General features: G+C 42.2%; 1 protein-coding gene across 1 annotated transcript in view; it reads left to right on the plus strand.

Moving 5' to 3' along the window:
- RFX4 (regulatory factor X4) overlaps positions 1–17,259 on the plus strand; it is a 59,533-nt gene extending 42,274 nt beyond the window's left edge. The window contains exons 12-15 of the mRNA XM_061638934.1: positions 274–435; positions 7,742–7,904; positions 10,952–11,090; positions 16,863–17,259. Coding sequence (XP_061494918.1) covers positions 274–435; positions 7,742–7,904; positions 10,952–11,090; positions 16,863–17,135 — 737 coding nt within the window. The 3' untranslated portion in view covers positions 17,136–17,259. The remainder of the gene's footprint in view (positions 1–273; positions 436–7,741; positions 7,905–10,951; positions 11,091–16,862) is intronic.
- The last annotated feature ends 3,406 nt before the right edge of the window (positions 17,260–20,665 follow it).

Below are 20,665 nucleotides of genomic sequence, written 5' to 3' on the forward strand. Positions count from 1 at the left end.
AGAAAGTTAGTCCCAGGTTCAATGGCATTTCCAGGTATGGCTGGGAGAGACTCCCTGCCTGAAACCCTGGACAGCTGCTGCCAATCAGTGAAGACAATACTGACCTAGATGGACGAATGCTCTCACTCAGTAAGGTCTACTTTAGAAGCTGCGGCAAGAAGAATAGTAATCTAGACATTGTTATTGAAATTGTGCATCCTTTTTAGGAAAGGAAAAGAAAAAGGAAAGCCAGCATGCTTTTTTAGCATCTTTCCTACACCCTTCTCTTTGCAGTAGAAGTCCGAGAAGATATAATACTGACAGAACCTGTTCCCCCAAGTCCCTCCCCGGTGCCTTTTTCTCCAGCTAAGTCTGCCATCTCGGTGGATGTGCCATCAGCACCCTCGCCTGTAAGCAACCAGTCCCCGGAGTATGTTGGCATAGCGACGACAACAGGTTGGTAAGGCTGAAGATGACGGGTTGTTTATACATTTTACAGAAAAGTAACATCCTTCAAAACCTGAAAAAGAGAGGTGGTGGGTCTGTGGCTGATTTACAGTGAATGAGAAAATGGATCCTTCTGATGGCGTCCCATCATTGGTGCAGAGCATCAGAGTGTACTGGACGGCAGTGCAGGGCAGTCCTTGAATTAGAGGGGGGGCTACCTTTGATGATGGCCCCCTTAGCAACTGGTTTTGAAGGCCATGGTGGACATGCTTGGCTAAAACTGGGAGAAATCCAAAGGTGGGTTTGGTGGATTTCATTAAGGGTCGCCTACCTTCCCCCCCCCCATCATCTGAGCTCTGTAATCTCATAAGAGGGAAAGCAGCTGGCAGTCTAGTTGCAATGGGAAAATGTCAGGAAAGGAAAGCGTTAAGGACCCCTTCCTCCCCTTCCCAACTTCTTTGCTCCAAATTATCCCCTCTCCAATCCACTTATATCAAAAGCAGCCATAGGAGTCCTGTTGCAGAACATTTGAAAGGTGCTTTTTCTCAGCTTTAGCCCTTTACCTACGCAACATGGGGGTGGGAAAATAATATGGATCAGCACCTCTTGTCGGAAAGGCCCGTGGCTCATTGGTTGAGCACATACTTTGCATGCATAAAATCCCAGATGCAATCATCTCTGGCATCTCCACTTAAAAGATTTTCAGGTGGCAATACTAGGAAAGATGTCTGCCCAGAGACCTTACGAGCTCAAGTAGATAGCACTGGGGTAGATGGGCCAACAATCTGACTCAGTTTAAGAGAGCTTCACAGTGTAAAAGAATAGGGATGCATATACACCATACATTTAAAGCACATGGCTTCCCCCAAGAATCCTGGGAACTATAGTTTCTTCCTCACATACTGTAGATACAATTCCCGGCACCCTTAACAAACTACAGTTCCCAGGCTTCTTTGGAGAAAGTCATGGGCTTTAAATGTATGTTGTGTACACAGCCTGAAAGAATGCATATGCATCACTATGAATTCTTGGGAGCATTATACAATTGTTATTATTACTAATAGTGTTTTCAGCAAGTTTAAAACTGAAGATCTTTGTATAACTCTGAAAGTAATCAGATTTAATTCCCAACAGACTGATATTCCCTTGTTTTAGTTTTCATTTCAGTAAGCCATTGCTGCTTATTGGCAACATTAACTATGTATGTTAACTCAAACTACAATTTCTGTGGACCTTCAGCGATCAGCCACACACAAAAGCAATTAAATCATTGAGCTTTACATGACAGCACACTCCCTGAAGTTGGGCCATCAATAAATTGCTCTGTTGTAAAACATCTGGCAAGACGCAATCACCTTTTTCTTTAAATCTTTTTGTTAAACTGCTTTGTTCTGAAATTGGACCTTAATTCTTTTTAAATTACAAAGGCTTGATTAATGATTACTCATACAACATCAGTACTGTAACAAAAGCAACGGTTGTAAAATTGTCTTCTCTCCCTGCTTTCTAAAGCTCTGGGATTACTCATTTGCTAGGATTGTTGTCCTTTGAAGCACCTGAACCCATTTACAGAAATCATAAAACTTTGCCAATGGGATAACTAATAATTTAGCTGGCTACTTATCAGTATGCCTTCTTGTTAACTGGCTGAAAATGTGGTCGTGATGCTGCAAGCACACTTGGAAGTAAATTCTACTAAAATCAGTGAAATTCATTGATAGAAGTGGACTGCTATCAAATCGATTCCCACTTATGGCGACCCTATGAATAGGGTTTTTATGGTAAGCAGTATTCAGAGGGAGTTTACCATTGCCTTCCTCTGAGGCTGAGAGGCAGGGACTGGCCCAAGGTCACCCAGTGGCTGTGTGGGGATTCAAACCCTGGTCTCCCAGGTCGTAGTCCAACACCTTAACCACTATACCACACTGGCTCTCTAAAGGTGGTTAGAATTCATATGGCAGTCTCGAAGAGAAATTTGATTCAGTTCACATTTAAAGGTAAGCCTACCTAATTTGCCCTTCCAAAACAATACACAAAACCAAAACTCAGCAATCCTTTGAAATTCACACTTCTTTGAATATTGCAGTGCCATTCTACAGCCAAGTAATGTGTACAAAATACATATACTAGGGTGAAGTATGCATAAAGATGCATATATTAGTGAAAATAACATACAAAAAAAGCAAGGGATAATTGCTTTATACAAATATGTATATTAGACAAAATTTCATACGAATATGTATAGTAGGAGAAATTCACACTAAAATGCTGATGAATTTTCATGAGGACTTTATAAAATAAAAAATTGATTACTGATACAGTAATGGGGAGAACTGAATTTAAGATTGGAGAAACAGAGAAAAATCTAAATTGACAGATTCATCCATCCCTACTCCTCATGTTACCCACACACATTTTTTATTGCGAAGTGATAGCTTCTTTCATTGTTTTCCAGTATGTCAATGAAGTGAAGGGTTTATTTATTTTATTTATTTATTAGATTTATTCGTCGCCCATCTGGCTGGTTGTCCAGCCACTCTGGGCGACATACAGAATAAAAACATACAAAGACATCAAAACATTAAAATCTCAACAATATAAAAAACCTAACCCACCCCAAAAGCCTGTCTGAACTCAGTTTTCAAAGGAATTTCTGCTATGCACAGGCCATCTCTTTTGTATCTTGTTGCCTGCAGCTGATGCAGTTTTACATGTCTCAGCCACAGAACCTGCCTTCCGTATTATACTTCACCTGTGCAATGTGTAATGTAAAAATAATATATCCTGATTCTTATGTGTCCAAAGTATGATAACCTCAGTTTCATCATTTTAGCTTCCAGTGATAGTTCTGGTTTAATTTGTTCTAACACCCAATTATTTGTCTTTTTTGCAGTCCATGGTATGCGCAAAGCTCTCCCCCAACACCACATTTCAAATGAGTTGATTTTTCTCTTATCCCCTTTTTTCACTGTCCAACTTTCACGTCCATACATAGAGATCGGGAATACCATGGTCTGAATGAGCCTGACTTTAGTGTTCAGTGATACATCTTGGCACTTGAGGACCTTTTCTAGTTCTCTCATAGCTGCCCTCTCCAGTCCTAGCCTTCTTCTGATATCTTGACTATAGTCTCCATTGTGGTTAATGACTATGCCGAGGTATTGATAATCCTTGACAAGTTCCAGCCTTTTTGACGTTCAGCTGTAGTCCTGCTTTTGTGCTTTCCTCTACCTTTCATCAGCATTTGTTTCAAATCATTACTGGCTTCTGAGAGCATGGTATCGTCTGCATATCTGAAATTATTGATATTTCTCCCTCCAATTTTCACACATCCTTCATCTTGTTCCAATCCCGCTTTCCGTATGATATGTTCTGCATACAGATTAAACAAATAGGTTGATAAAATACACCCCTGTCTCACACGCTTTCCGATTGGGAACCAATCCGTTTCTCCATATTCTGTCCTTACAGTAGCCTCCTGTCCAGAGTATAGGTTGCCCATCAGGACAATCAGATGCTGTGGCACCCCCATTTCTTTTAAAGCATTCCATAGTTTTTCATGATCTACACAATAAAAGGCTTTGCTGTAATCTATAAAGCACAGGGTGATTTCCTTCTGAAATTCCTTGGTTCGTTCCATTATCCAATGTATGTTTGCAATATGATCTCTGGTGCCTCTTCCCTTTCTAAATCCAGCTGGGACATTTGGCATTTTTCTCTCCATATACGGTAAGAGCCTTGAGCATTCTTTAACTTGCATGTGATATTAAGGCAATAGTTCAATAATTAATGCATTCTCTGAGATCCCCTTTCTTTGGAATTGGAACGGTATGGAACTTCTCCATCTTCTGCTACCAGTTATATAATCAATTTGATTCCTATATTGACCATTTCGTGATGTCCACATGTACAGTTGTTTTGATTGCTCAAAAAATATATTTGTGAGAAACAAATGATTGGCTTCACAGAATTCGATAAGTCTTTCTCCCGCTTCATTTCTATCTCCTAAGCCCCATTTCCCCACAATTCCTACTTCTTCTCTGTCCCCTACTTTTGTATTCCAGTCCCCCATGATTATCAGCACATCTTGTTTTGTGTGTGATCAATTTGTTCCTGTACTTCTGTGTAAAATATCTCCAATTCCTCTTCTTCTGTATTTGCCGTTGGAGCGTAGACTTGGATGATGGTTATGTTAACAGGTTTCCTGTTAAATCTCATTGATATAACTTGCTCAGACCTTGTGTTATAGCTCTTAATTGTTTCTGCTACATCACTTCTCACTATTAAAGCAGCCCCGTTTCTTCTTAATTTCTCATTTCCTGCATAAAATATTTTGTAGTTTCCTGATTGAAAATGTCCCATTCCCATCCGTTTTAACTCACTCATGCCAAGTATTGTAATGTTGATACGCTCCATTTCTTGCTTGACAATTTCTAACTTTTTCTGGTTCATGCTTCTCTGGGCTTCCTTTCCGCTTTGACTTGGCTTCTGGGCTTCCTTAGCCTCTGGGCTTCCTTTCGGCTTTGACCCAGCTGCACCATTAGCCACAGCACTACTCATACTTGTCCTTTGTTCTTCCCCAGTAGCTCCATGAATGCCTTCTGACCTGGGGTTCTCATCTTCCAGCACTATCTCGTGTTGCAGTTTGGATACTCTGTTCATAGGGTTTTCGTGGTAAGAGGTATTCAGAGGTGGTTTACCATTGCCTTCCTCTGAGTTTGGATGCATCTTAGTCTGGTGTCTCAAATCTGCATAAAATTTGCCTTCTAATTTATATGCATAGATGCAAGTTTAGACATAATTCCTATAATTTAAATGGAAAGACAATACATCTCACCAGAGTGGGAAGACCAGGTGAGCTGTGTCCGTGCCCAGTCTGCTGTACAGGTGCTGGAGATGTGCATCTTCAAGGCCCCTGCTGCTCTCTCTTCTTATGGTTCCTTACTTTTAAAATGGACTTGGACTGGGCAGCCCTTCAAATAGAGGGTGCCATAGAACACACAGCCATGCTATTCTTCCCTCATGGCCTCATTCTTTTGGCCTGCTGAGCTAATTAGGCAGCTTTTGATGCCATTGACCATTGTATCCTTCTGGGCGACTTGGTGAGATTGGTATCAGAGGCACTGTTTTACAGTGGTTCCAATCCTATCTCCAGGGTCGTTTTCAGAGAATAGCATTGGGTGATTGTCTTTCGGCCCCTTGGCAGTTGTGCTGTGGGGTGCTGCAGGGTACTATCTTGTCCCCCATGCTTTTTAACATCTATATGAAGCCCTTGGGAGTGGTCATCAGGAGATTTGGGGCGAGGTGTCAGCAGTACGCTGATATCCAGCTCTATTTCTCTGTAACCTCTGAATCAGGAGAAGCCATGCAAGCCTGGACTTATGCCTGGACTCTGTGATCTTATTCCCTCTGAAAGCGTAGGTTTGTAGCTTGGGGGCACTCCCGGATTCATCTTTTTTGCTAGAAGCCCAGGTGACCTCAGTGGCTAGGAGTGCCTTTTACCAGCTTCAGTTGTTAGACAGCTGTGGCCATTTCTGGACCCGGATAGCCTGACCATTGTTGTCCATGATGTTGTTCCAGAAGCTGCAGTTGGTGCAAAATGTGGCAGCGAGACTGCTCACTGGGGCAGGGTATTGCCAACATGTCACCCCACTGCTGAAAGAATTGCACTGGCTACGTATTATTTTATTTATTAATTATTTGATTTATATCCTGCCCTTCCTCCCAGCAGGATCCCATTAGCTACCGGGCTAAGTTCAAGGTGCTGGTTTTGGTCTACAAAGCCCTATACAGCTTGGGACCAGGATACCTGAAAGACAGTCTTACCCCTTATATACGCAGTCGATCACTGCGCCCTGCAGGTGAGGGCCTCCTGCAGATACCTTCTTATCAGGAGGTCCATTCTACACAACATAGTAAGCGGACCTTCAGTGTAGTGGCACCTACCCTTTGGAATTCCCTCCCCTTAAATATTAGACAGGCGCCATCTCTGTTATCTTTTTGGCGCCTACTGAAGACCTTCCTTTTTCAACAAGCCTTTTAAGTAGAGACCTTATGCCAGTCTGCATCTGTGTTGCAATGGCTTTTTAATGCATTTTTAAAGTTTTTTTAAAAAAGATGTTTTTAAAGATTTTGTTTTAATAATATATTTTTAACTGTTTTTATGATGTTTTAGAGTGTTTTTAGTGCTTTTGTTTGCTTCCCTGGGCTCCTACTGGGAGAAAGGGCGGGATATAAATCAAATAAATAAAATCTCCTGGGGCTCATAACTGTTTTTAGCTTCGCTGACTGCTGTTTTTATCTGCTCCTTTTGCTCCTGCTTCTTTATGTATTTTGATAGCTACTTGTATATTTTGTTGCTGTCAATGTTTTTGTCTGCCTTGGGCTCCAAGTGTGAAAAAGCAGGCTATGAATTGAAACAAATGACCACACCAGTGCCGTTTTAGTTTAATTTTTTGTTGATGAATATTTAAGGACAGATATCCTACAGTTAGTGGCATACCATTTCCCCTCCCTCTACACCCCCCTCCAAAAAAAAGGCTGTGCTGGCTAGAACAGGAGATGGCCAGATGGTTTGCATCAGACTGGCAAGGGATTCTGACTTTAATTATAAATAATAGCAGCAGCAACAAAAATGAGGCAGTTAGAATCTCTGATCAGATGAAGAGTCTGTACCTATATATGCAGGTTATCCCATGAGCAGAGCTGGATGTGTTGATTTCGGTTCTCTCAGTTTTTCATTTTCCCCATTTTAAATTCAGCGCTCAACATTTTTGCAGCAATTTGTGATTTTGTTTTAATCCTCATGAAAATTCATCAGCATTTTTGTGCAAATTTCTCCTAGTAATTCTCCTTTTTGTATGCAGTATTAACTGATGTGCTCATTTTTATGCACACTGTTCCCTAGTATATGCATTTCTATAATCATTGGTCAGTTGAAGAACTGCATAACACAATTTGGTTAAGTCCGAATTTCCAAGGATAACTGTGTTTTGTTTTGATTCACGTAATGTTTCTGAAAGTGTAGATTTGAGTCTCCTTTAAATGCAAACTGAACTGTATTTCTTCCTTATCCCTGCTCATGAGGCACAGTAGGTAATTGGCTTCCCCTCCTGAGCCACCATTTTGCATCTGGCTCCATCTCCCAAGACACTATTTTCCACTTGGGTTCAGTTATTGGACCTCTAGTTTCTAGCACAAAACAAAGTAGATCTCACACACCTGAAGTCTGCCACACCTGTTGCACCTGCATATTTTCCTGTAAAAGATTCACAAAATATATGAAAACTAACTGGATTTTTCCATCTTTACACAGGGGCCATGCAGTCTTATACATGGTCTCTCACATACACTGTAACAACAGCTGCTGGATCACCTGCTGAAAACTCTCAACAGCTGCCTTGTATGAGGAATCCTCATGTACCTCCTTCATCTGTTACACACAGAATACCTGTTTATCCTCACAGAGAAGAGCATGGGTAGGTCACCTGCATGTTTTGGCTAGCCAACATTGTAGAGCAATTGAACAGCAGTGCTTGATTTCCAAGGTTTGTTTTCTGGTACAATAGCTACAAATATGCATTGTCTGACATTTTGAAAACAGCAGCATCTGTGTTACCAGATGCCAAATGTTCATGCAAACTTCTGACAGTAAGGAATAATACAGATACACATAGCACAATTTAATGCACAGGTTCTTGCAATACCCATTTCCCAGGGTTTTGGAAGAGCTGGAAATTGTTCTGAATATTGTGAAAAATTAGATTGTAAGCCTATTCAGGGAGGATTTGTTACACGTCTGTATGTATTGTAGAGGCTCTCATAATGTTAGGTGCTTCACAAATCAAACATGATCATGATGAATCTTGAACAGGGAACTGAGTATCTACAAAGGATATATCCAGAGGTGGCCATCTCAGGCTGCAAAGTTTGAAGCATAATCCTGTGCATGTTTACTCAAAAGAAAGTCTATGTTCAGTACGATGTAATCCTAGGTAAGTGTGTAGGATGTAACCCCAGGTTAAGTGTATATAGAATTGCAGCCTTAGGTTGCTTCTAGCCAGGTGGCTCCTATTGCAACCTAGTTTTTGTTCTTCGGTTGAACACTGTTCAGACTATTGTCCTTGGGCTGTGCGTACATCCTATGTTCTGTCCACACCAGTGGGCGTGACATACAGGCGGGCCCCGCTTATACAGCAGGTTCCATTCTGGCCCCCCGCTGTAAAGCGGAAATCACCATAAAGCGGAAACCCATTGAGTATAATGGGGTGCGTCCCGCGAAAATGATGCGAAAATGCCGCAAAATCGGCTTTAAAACGGGGAATGAAAGCCGCCGCATTAGCAGAACACCGGGAAGCGAAGCGCCGGGAAGCAGGGCCCTACTGTAGTTGCTATAAGTGAAACCATTTGCAGTTCAGTGCCTATTCACTACAACCCTTGTGGTGGGTGCCATTTTATGACTGCATTTTATTTTTGTTTAAATTGATAATTGACCCTAAAACACATTTCCAGCTATTTTTAATGAAATAAAGATATAGCAATATCACCCCACCCTGCTATAATACTATAGTGCTACAACTCTATACTACAACAGTGCTATAGCACTACACCTCTTTCATTTATATTTCTGGAAAAGTATTTTAGTGATTACTGAAAGACAGATTAAAGTAATAAGAACAGGATTATAAAATGGAGTTTGCCAAAAATACTATAAAGAATGTGTGGTGAGTGATGATAGGTTCAGTTTCTCTATATGTCATTGACCTGCAGTTTTTCTATCTTTTTCTCTGACCACAGAAAGTCTGACCCTTTTAAGAAGATGGAAGAGTAGTGTTCAAGTCATCTACACTTGTGGGGATTCTACTATTCCATTCTGAAAAAAGTCAGACTTTCTGCGGTCAGAGAAAAGATGGAAAAACTGCATGGAAAATACAAGATGACAACTAGATGATGGTGTTGTGTGAATGCGCCATAAAAACTGAGTGAACAAAGTATGATAATTCTACACAAGATGCCTAGTGTGGAAGCATCCTTAAGAGCAGCAGGTTGGCAGAGAGACAGATCTGAACAAGAAGCATAGCTGGAAAGGAAATACACTTGTTTAAACTTTATAGTTACACAATGCTCATGCACAGCTCCAATTCCTTTCAGAACATGAGAAGAGCCCTGCTGGATCAGACCAAAGGTCCATCTGGTTCAGCATCTTGTTTCCTACAGTGGGCCAATCATATGTTCCCTGGGAAGCCTATGAGCAGGGCATGATGGCAGTAGCCCCCTCCTGCAGTTGCTCCCCAGCAACTGGTACAGGCACAGGAGAACTTGCTGCTGGATTGTGCCCCTTGTTAACTAGTGAATGGGATGGCGATTGTGACATTTGGACTTTCTGCCTAAGGCAAAGCTGGGGAACCTTTGGCCCTCCAGATGTTGTTGGACTACAGCTCCTATCATCCCTGACCATTGGCCATTCTGGTGGAGGCTGATGGGCACTGGACTTCATGTCCCGTCTGGGGGCCCAAACGTTTCCCAGCCTTGACCTAATGGAAAAAATGTCTTAGGCCAGCCCTGGGTTGTCTGCTTCCAGGTTTCAGCATTATGATGCCAAAACCAGCTTTAGGAAACTATATTTTTCTTCTGTAAGCTGTATGCAGGACCACAACCCAGTCTGGTGAAATAACAGTGACAGCCATTATTTATTTATTTGATTTTTGATTTATATCCCACCCTTTCTCCCAGTAGGAGCCAAGGGTGACAAACAAAAGCACTAAATACTTTAAAACACCTTAAAACAGACTTTAAAATATATTAAAACACAACAACCATTAAAAGCATATTAAAACAAAACATATTTAAAAACATTTTTTTAAAAAGCTTTAAAAACATTAAAAAAGAAAGTTTAAAAATGTATTAAAAAGCAGTTCCAACACAGATGCAGACTGGGATAAGGTCTCTACTTAAAAGGCTTGTTGAAAGAGGAAGGTCTTCAGTAGGCACCGAAAAGATAACAGAGATGGTGTCTGTCTAATATTTGAGGGGAGAGAATTCCAAAGGGTAGTCCGCTTCCTATGTTGTGCAAATTGGACCTCCTGATAAGATGGTATCTGCAGGAGGCTCTCACCTGCAGAGCTCAGTGATCAACTGGGTATATAAGGGGTAAGACTGTCTTCCAGGTATCCTGGTCCCGAGCTGTATAGGGCTTTGTACAACAAAACTAGAACCTTGAACTTAGCCTGGTAGAGCCATGGAGATGTTTTAAACTTAAAGGAGAAAATATAAAAGATTGTTAAGAGAAAAGTAGGAAATGCTTTTAAAATAAAACTACAAAGCTACTATAATGCTCTCATGTAAAAATACCTTACAGCCAATACAGCCAATCCTAACCATCTCTACTCAGAAGTAAGCACTATTGAATTCAATGGAACTTATTCCCAGGTAAATGGGGTTAGGATTGCAGCCTTAGTAATACATGAGCATTAGATGAGGTAAAATTTTTTTATATAAATGCTAAGTATCTTTTGTTTCTTTTTAGGTACACAGGGAGCTATAACTATGGCACCTATGGAAACCAGCATTCCCACGCAATGCAGAGCCAGTATCCATCTTTACCACATGACACCACTATTTCTACACCCCTTCATTATTCAGCTTACCACAGAAGCTCTTCACAGGTCAGTTCCTTTGTCTGTCTCTTGATCCTGTTCAGTATTTATTGCCTGTTTGACTGCCTCAAACAAAATTTCACAAACAAGTAGTCTGAGATTCAATCTGACAACTTTTGCTTTACAGGAAGATGGCAGACTTCCCTATTTTATTTATTTAAGATTTTAATTCCGTGTTTAAGCAGGAATTTCCAAGGCACCTTACAAACTTCATGTTGCTAATGTCCAGATTGGTTACTCCTCCTTATGTTTGTTTGTTTGTTTGTTTTATTATTACTACATTTATATCCCACCTTTCCTCCAAGGAGCTCAAGATAGCATACATGCTTCTCTCCATTTTATCCTCACAACAACCCTGTGGGGTAGGTTAGGCTGAGAGATAATGACTGTCACCCAGTAGGTGTCATGTTCTAGTGGGGATTTGAACACTGGTCTACCAGGTCCTAGTCCAACACTCTAACCACTACACCACACTGGCTGAGACAAAATGTCCCTGTGCAGAAAATGTTATTTCCATTTAATTTAATAGGGCATACACAAGAGATCCTTTCAGTAGGTTGTGTGCCCTTCTTCCTTTGGAGGCTGGGTATTCTCCATCTCTAGGTGTCCCAGCTCACCCCATCAGAATCAGACTGAGGGTCACTGATGTGCTTTTCTCTGTTATTTTTAATATGAAATTTAACTCTAGAGTGGAACATAGATCAGATGACAGCTTACACAGGCTTCTAGGTCTCTACAAGGCATTTATGCTCATGGCTCCTCAAGCAAAGTTGTTGTCACAACAAATTGACACCCCCCCCCACCAGACTCAAGTAGTCTTGGGGCAGACTCAGCAAATGGGCACTCTTATGGATGGGCTGGTGAGCATGCTCTGTCTGTTCATCCTTGCACAGCTGGTGGCGCATACTTGGTGACAGATTATCACTCTTGCTGGACCCACTAATGCCATTTTCAAAGCATTTGGTATGATCATTGACAAACTGGAAGAGAATATCAGCAGCTCAATGACCAACAGCACGGCTTCTAGCAGGCCCCCCATCACTCTGAGACTTGTGGTACCTGCAGGCCATATGTGGCTCTCTCATTGGGAAAGGAGACTGCAAGATCAAGGAGATAAGAGAGAGCACAGGGGCACAGGTCCAGGTGGCTGGAGACATGTTGCCCAACTCTACTGAGAGAGCGATCACCATTGCTGGGATTCCACAGTCCATCATTGAGTGTGTCAAACAGATCTGTGTTGTCATGCTGGAGTCTCTCCCAAAGGATGTCACCATCCCTTACCGACCCAAGTCATCCAGTTCTCCTGTCAGTTGGTGTTGCAGCTATCACAGGCAACACTTCTGAGGTGGAACTGTTGCTGGCCAGACTACTGAAGTCTTCTCCGGTTTCAAACCTCTCCTGTTGTAGACCACTGGGCCCCTCCCTGGATCTCAATCTTCCTCCTCTTCCTTCCCACTTTGCCAGCAGGCCTCTACAGGGCTCATGACACTAGGTAGGGTTGGAGAATTTTTAAGAAACTAAGAAAAGCCCTGCTGGGTCAAGTCAAAGGCCCATCTAGCCCAGCATTCTGTTCTCACAGTGGCCATCCAGATGCCGATTGGAAGCCTGCATGCACCCTGAAAGCAACAGCACTGTCCCTGCCTGTGATTCCCAGCAAGCAGTATTACAGAAGCATACTGCCTTTGTCAGTGGAGACAGAATTTTTAAGCAAGCCACCCTAAATCGCACTGCCTGGACTAATAAGCAAGGGAGCAGAGGAGGAAGGCAACAACCACATTGGGGGACCCTCCAGTCGGATTGTCCTCTCCTCCCTCTGAGGGCCAACTTTAGATTTTATATCATGTATTTTACTATTTTAAAATGGTAAACTGCCTTGGCAGAAAGGCAGTATATAAATGCAATAAATAAATAAATGGATCAGAAGGTAACTATCCTTTGGAATCCACACTTCTTTGAATTTTCTGATAGTTCATAAAATGTATCAAAATGAATTAAAATGTGTATTTCAGGATGAAGTAAGTTGAGAAATTTGTACATTGACATAAAAATATTGTTAATACCTATGTTGTGATAATAGGTATTTAAATACATTCTTAAATAAAAATTTGTATGAATAATGATGGGATGGATTTATGAATCAATACATGTGAAATCGACATGGACTGATCTGTCAATCCCTGTGCTTGTTTTTTCCTTTGAGAAAAATGTACAAACCACAGCAAAGCTGTTCTCCATCCGGAAGCATTACATGGGCTGCCTTTAGAAGGCTATAGTCCTTAAAGAAATATCTGAAATAAATGGGATAGCATCCCTGATGCTAGATTAGTGCTAGATTAACATTTTGTGCTGTTTCTTTTCTTTTGAAACAACCCTAAACTGTCCCATGTAGGTCTCTTCAATCTCCCCAATTTGGTAATCATAAGGATTATCTTTAACCTGTGGTGTGGCTTGCTACACTTGGGAGGATTGCCACCTTTTTATTGGACCTGCTCTGGTGCCTTTATCATCTGCCTGACAGACAGAAATTTAGCAAGTGAAGCTTCATCTGCTAAATTTCACTGTGTTAGATTGCTGTTCAATGCACAGGAGCAGATCCAAGTGGCAATCCTTACACCCAGGAGAAAAAGACTTGGTGAGGATAAAAATGCTGTACTTGTAGAAGAGCTCACTTGTAGAGAGGATGTCTTGCATGCAGAAGATCCCAAGTTCAATAGTCGGTGTCTTCAGGTAGGGCTGGGAGAGACTCCTGCCTGAAACTCTGGAGAGCTGCTGCCAGTCAGTGCAAACAAAACTGAGATAGATGGACCAATGGTCTGATTCAGTATAAGGCAGCTTCCTATGTCCCTATGTGTATATAATCCATGTACACCTTCAAGCTACAAGGGTATAAAGCAGTGAGGAATCCAAGTGTCAACATTCTGGGTAAGAACATACTCATAGGTACGATCCAACATCACCCTGAGGCCACCAGAAGAATTTTCATTTATTTTAGTGGGTATGGATTACTGTCCATACTTTTAAAGAGGCACTTAGAACACTTTTCAGTGGTTCCAATGAGGGATGGAGAAATATTAGAAAGAGAAATGTTTATATACATCCCATCAATTTAAAATTTGTCCTACGTATGTCCCAATTTTTACCGTACAATTTTCAGCGTAACTATAACTGGCACTTTTTGTGAAGGTGGCTGAATGCATGTTATAGCACAAGAAAACTGAAATGTTGAGCGTACATTTTGATGTATGGTATAGGGACGATAGTGTGCTTTCTAACGTATGAGTAAAATCAGCATAAAGTTAGTGCTGCGTTCAGAAGGAAAATATTTTGCTGTTTGAACAGAGACACCTTTCACCTCTTTGCATAATCAGCCGGCAAGCTGAAGGACAAGAATAAAGAGATTATTCTTCAGCCTGACACTGAAGGAACTTGAGCGTCGTCGGGCGGAGGATACACTTAAAATAGTATTTTCTGAAATAATAACGGAAAGAAACAGAGCTAATTTTAATTTTGGGGGGAGAAAGGGCCTTAATAATAATCGGCTTAAAGTCATCCCAACTTAAAGGGGTTAGTGTTTCTTGTCAAGTTTCAACAGTGTGGTGGTGGCAAGAGAGTTGACCCAGAAAATGGTAATTTCCTGTCAAGGGCTCTCCAACAAATGTCGCCTTTATATCTGGCAAAGATCACTAGGCCCCAGTGTTTTGAGATCAGCGTGTTTAAGCACTCTTCATTAAACCGGATGCAAAGTGTGAAAGGTGATTCAGGCAGCATGGGTAGGCATCCGCGCAGATGGCAAAGCTTTTGGATACTCCAACAAGGCTGAATAGATGCTTCATTGGTTGAGTTAATAGTCAGGCAGGGGCCAATGCGGACTTTAAAAATATTGTCTCTCAATGGTCTCTTCACTGGAAGGAAAAAGAAGTCACTGACTCATTTGCAATTAGCTGACCTACCGTTACAAATCTTTCCATGTTGGAGATTCAGCCATCACAGATTTTATTGTAAAAATAGTAGATATTTGGGAGTCTGTATTATTTTCAAGCAATTATTCTTTTTTATATTCATGACACATTCATAAACACAGCTGCATCTGAGGGTATTTGGCCACACAGAGAAGCAACACACTGTATTCCTTTCTCCCCTCCCCCCTTGTTTCTGCAGTCATTTATTAGCCTTTCCTTTCTGGTCAGGCATGCTCACATTGGAATGTTAATGAAAAGTGGAAAGGCAAATGAGCACTCCAATCCATAAGGAAGTTTGTCCTTCTCCGTGCCAAATGGCACTGCCAGTGAGGAGTGAAAGGTGGTCCACCAAAGACTTCAGCTGTAATTCTAACCATGTCTACTAAGTAAGTCATATGGAAGTTAGTGGAGCTTACTCCTGGGTAAGTGGGGTTAGGATTGCAGTTATACTGCAATCCTAGCCCCATTTAGGAATATGCCCCACTGAATCCAACAGGACTTACTTCTGAGTGGCTAGCAGTAGTGGACAGTGGGATGGGGTGGCAATGTTAACCTCACCTTCAGTCAGTTGCGTCGTTGCTGCTTACCAGGATGTAGAGGGGGAGGGTGGCACCGAGGCCAGCATAGTGCAAACGCACCAGCGGAGCAAGACTGGCACTTATGATGCATTTGAACTGTGCTGACCACACCACCAGCTTGTTCCTCTGTTATACCTTTGCAGTAAGCAGCACTGGAGGTCAGGGAAGTGGCAGCAGCCTACCACAACATCAGCTACTGATGGCTGAGGTTGTGCTGTTGGTCTGTCTTCATCTTCTGCTTATTGTTGTATGGAATTCCCTATCACAAGATGCAGTATGGACCCATGGGATACAAGAAGATGCAATATGGACCCATGGGATAGAATTGTATATGTATATTTGGTCGATGTCCTTGCTTTTTTGTTCTGTCTACTTGCTGTTTTCATTTTCTTGATTTACAAAAAAACCCAGTATTTGATGCAGTGATTGCCATTATGCTTTAAAAGGAGCATAGACACAACTATGGAGGGAAGGTCTATTAGCCAGGATGGCTCAGTGCAGTGGTGGCTAATGGCTCCATGTCAGTGGGGCAGTGGAATCCACTCTGGGTTTTAGTCTGAACTTTCAAGGAGCTGTCCAAGGCCTGGCTGTATTGGATTAGTGTGCTGTGTGTACATACCTACCATCACTTAATTGGGGTGTGTGTGTTAACGCCCCACTACCATCTTGGGTGATGGGAAGCATGGGCACACAGCATGCTGGCACAGCAATGTAGCACCATGGGAAGTTGTGTGGCCAGCCTGCACTGGCGGCAGAGGGGTGTTGCCTGAGAGGGTGGCTGCTGCTCCACGATCTGCACCAGAATTGGGTCACAGGGCACACACTCAATGACTTGATGCTAGTACTAATTGTGGCATGGAAGCTACAGCTGCCCAGCCCCAGTAGCAGAGGCCCCTCTCAGCACCAAGAGCCCTCAGCCAGTGCCCAAGTTGGCTACCTGCTGGTGCTGGACCTGGGGGAGAATGCTCCTGTACTCAGGTCCTGCTTGCGGGCATCCCAGAGGCATATGGTTGCCCATTGTCAGAACAGAATGCTGGAGTAGATGAGCCATTGGTCTGATCCAGCAAGCTCTTCTTATGTTCTTATGAATTAGAGTAGCATATGACCACCCTGAAGTATCACCCACAATGTTGCTATCCTCATTCTGACAAAATCTGAGAATCCCTCTTTGGGGCTATATGTGTTTTCCTTTTTTAAATGTGTGTGCATGCCTAACCTTTTTACAATGTGATTTCATCTCCTAGTACCCCTTCAACAGCCCGTCATCGCGGATGGAGCCTTGCTTGATGAGCAGCACCCCAAGATTACATCCAACCCCAGTAACTCCTCGCTGGCCGGAGGTACCCTCGGCAAATGCTTGCTACACAAGTCCACCCATGCACTCCACAAGATACGGAAATTCCAGTGACATGTACACACCGTTGGCCACACGGAGAAATTCCGAGTATGAGCACATGCAACACTTTCCTGGCTTTGCCTATATCAATGGGGAAGCCACCACAGGATGGGCAAAATGAAAATGACTTGGTAATAGTATCAACCTTATATATTTAATAAAGACAGACAAAAAAACTTTTATATGCCTGGCTTGTAGACTTATGGTACTCTTACATGGGCATTTTTAATGGCCACGAAGGTGGAAGAGATTGTGGACTCAATAAGTTAAACGGGGCATGCTATAGACCAGTGTGATGGTTCTTCCAAGCAAGAAAGATTTTACTGCTGCTATAAAGCATTATGTTATTTTTATGCTTTCTACAGGGGTCATGAAATTGGCCTAAATTAGTTACAGTCTCACTAGCCATTGAATGTTGCTATATCTGAACTGATTTGCTGCGCCGCAGACATGACTGTTGTAATGTGCCTGCATCGCAACAGGGCCTAAGCTCCTCAGAGAATGACAGAGATATAAGGGGCTTGAAAATAATCCAATCCAACTCTCGATCCTAAACGTACAAATTCCTCCACTCTTTAACCCACATCTGCACCTAATTACTATACAGATTCCTCCCATTTCCCCGCTTTCAGACCCAATTTATAGTCAGGGCTGTATGGAGTCTGATTTCTACAATCACAGCATGCAAGTGCAGAAATTGGTATCGAGTGGATAATAGGTATACTAAACAAAATTGTGCTTTCATTTCAAAATGAAGTTTCCAGCCTTTGAGATGTGAAAGTAGGCCTGGAAGGATGTAGGAAATGATAGTGAGATCTTGGAGGTGGGAAAGGCAGACTTCCCAGGGCCAGAAATGAAAGCTTTGGTGCATTGTGCATAGCACTAGGAGTGTTAGCTGGGAAGCCTCTAGTTGCAACCTGGCTTTGTCTATTAACGCACAGTAGACATGACTGCAGCAGACCCATGCCTTATAATTGGGTCATTGCCAATTTTTTCTATAAGGAGAAGTGGCTGAGGAATTACATGCAACATGAGTAGGAAGGGTTTGTTAAAAATCTCCTCCCATCCATTCTTCCCCATCCCCCAAAACACTTCCCAGCCTTTTTTCTCCCAGTGGAGCTCTAAGACTGGAAATTACCCCCATTAGGAGAAAGACAGAAGGGCAGAAGTGGTTAGGGAAGTGGTAAAGACGAGGGAAGCACCTGGCACAGGTGTAGGCAGCCTTTAGCTCTCCAAATGTTGCTGAACGACAACTCTCATTCATCCCTGGCCATTGGCCCTGCTTGTTGGTTCTTATCAGAGTTGTAGTTCAGCAACAACTGGAGGGCCAAAGGCTCCCCACACCTGATGTAGCATGTACCTCCTGCCTATGCTGTGCTTTAAACTCCTTCCTCAGCTTTATAGGTATTTGATTGTGCCTGGTGTGTTAGACAAGTCACTATCTCTCTGCCTAGCCCAGCCTGCATCTGTCATATGGCAATAAGACTAGCCCTCCTTTCTGGGTTTTGAAAGGACTACTGATAATTTATGTCAAGTGTATGAAGACTCATAGTACAATATATACATGCTAAATGTTATTTCGCTCAGAATTATGCAAATAAAATGAGATGCAAATGCCATTAATTTGCATAAGGGACTCAGATTGAAGATGCTTTTCTTTTGCACAGATTTTGAATTTTATTTTATTTTTAGTGCAGAGTACACACAGCCCTAATTACAGCACACCCCCAAACAGAGAACAGGTACAAAAAACAAAGGCCCCATCTGCACTATACATTGAAAGCAGTATCATACCACTTTACACAGCCATGCCTTCCCCCAAAGAATCCTGGGAACTATAGTTTGTTAAGGGTGCTGAGAATTGTTAGGAGAGCCCTATTCCCCTCACCGAGCTACAATTTCCAGAGTTCCTAGGGAAGAGATATTACCTGTTAAACCACCCTGAGAATCATAGCTCTGTGAGGGGAACGGAAGTCTCCTACCAACTCTCATCACCTTTCACAAACTAGAGTTCCCAGGATTTTTTGGAGAAGCCTTGACTGTTAAAAGTGGTATAAAACTGCTTTAAATGTATAGCACAGATGGGGCCAAAGTGTGCTGCACTGAGGTCCTCCTGGCATGTTCAAAGAATGAAACAAATTAAATACAGCCAAGGTGTGAAGGGGGGGGAGTAAGCCATGCCCTGAACTGCTAACCAATGTGACCTGGTTCATTCAAATACCTGCCCAAAGCATTTTTCTGCGTAGCAAGGCAGTAGCCTGCTTAAGTATTCTTTATCAGTCTTTTGATTTAGTCATGTACTATGTGCACCATGTTTTAGTGCACCAATTTAATCTCCTTATTCAGAAATTGTGCATGGTCTTTAAGGAAACGTGCTGGGTGGAAAATCTAGCTCGTATTTTTAACTAATGGCAAATGAAGCAAAGTTGTTGCTTGCATTCCTCAACAGCTCCTTGAAAATGCTTTACTGGTCTTTATCTGTTGTCCTGAGTTTCCTTTCTGAGGCTTGTTAAAGTGGCATGCAACAGTGCTTATAGAAGCTCCAATTTACATGTAACTTTGTACCATGACTCATTTTTCTATTGCTGATATAAATGTTAGCTTGATAAAAGGAAGGGCAGGAGCACTGGATGAATCACGCTGCCTAGTTGGTCGCATTCCACCATTTGTACAACTAAAAAGGTAATGGGCCCATAATGACAAAGGGTGCAATCCTGCTTGCCACGCTTATGTACAGCAACACTGTGTGTGTCTGCATGTGAAGAGCTCATTAGTACCAGCCAGTGGGCACTTCCAGTGTTCTGGTGGGCATGCCACATTGGCCAAGATGTTCACTCCAAGGTGAGGTCCTTCCACCCATCCCACCCACAGCCTTGGAAACTTCCTGCAGATTGTTCTTCCCCAGACACCCCCACCCACAGCTATATTCATGCTTTCCCCAGAAGTAATGAGCCAGTCCGGAGGTCTAGGTAAGAATAAGTTACCAGATGCAGCATGGGTTGCTATGGAAGGGCCTGATGGAGTGAACATCTTGGTCTTCATTAATGCACCCCGCAGGGTAACAGCAGGGAAGTGCTGTATAGCCTCATTTGGGGCACACCTCTCTCTGTGTAGGGCAAGCAGGTTTGTGCCCAGCCTAATGACACTCGGGAAACCACTTATTTAATACTGTTGAACCACACAAGTATGTGTTACAATGCAACACACACACTCAAATTCTCTAGCTACCTATAGCTTGGTATGAAAACTGCTTTCTTAGCTGTTTTGTCAGAATAATTCCATACACTTGTACAGAAGTCGAAGTTGTGCCTTTGGACCTATGCTATGTTATATTATGTATGTGTGTGGGGAAACTTATTGTTATTTGGGGGATTTTTTCCCCCAATGGTATTTTTTGGTCAGATTCATTAGCTCAATTTTTTTTTTTTTAGAAAACTGTTAACATGGGGGGTGCTTCTGTATTATATATATAAAAAAGAAATCGGCACCAAGCAATTATGGTGGACTTATTACCCTATGGGTAAGATATAATTACATATGACATCAGGCATTTTAATAATTCTTTTGTAAATAAAATATTTGATAGCACTCGACAGTGGTGATAACCGTGTTTATGGTTAAAATGGCAATTTGTTATTTGTACAGTTATCC

This window comes from Rhineura floridana, chromosome 8 (assembly GCF_030035675.1).
Source record: "Rhineura floridana isolate rRhiFlo1 chromosome 8, rRhiFlo1.hap2, whole genome shotgun sequence".
In the NCBI taxonomy this organism is placed as follows: domain Eukaryota; kingdom Metazoa; phylum Chordata; class Lepidosauria; order Squamata; family Rhineuridae; genus Rhineura; species Rhineura floridana.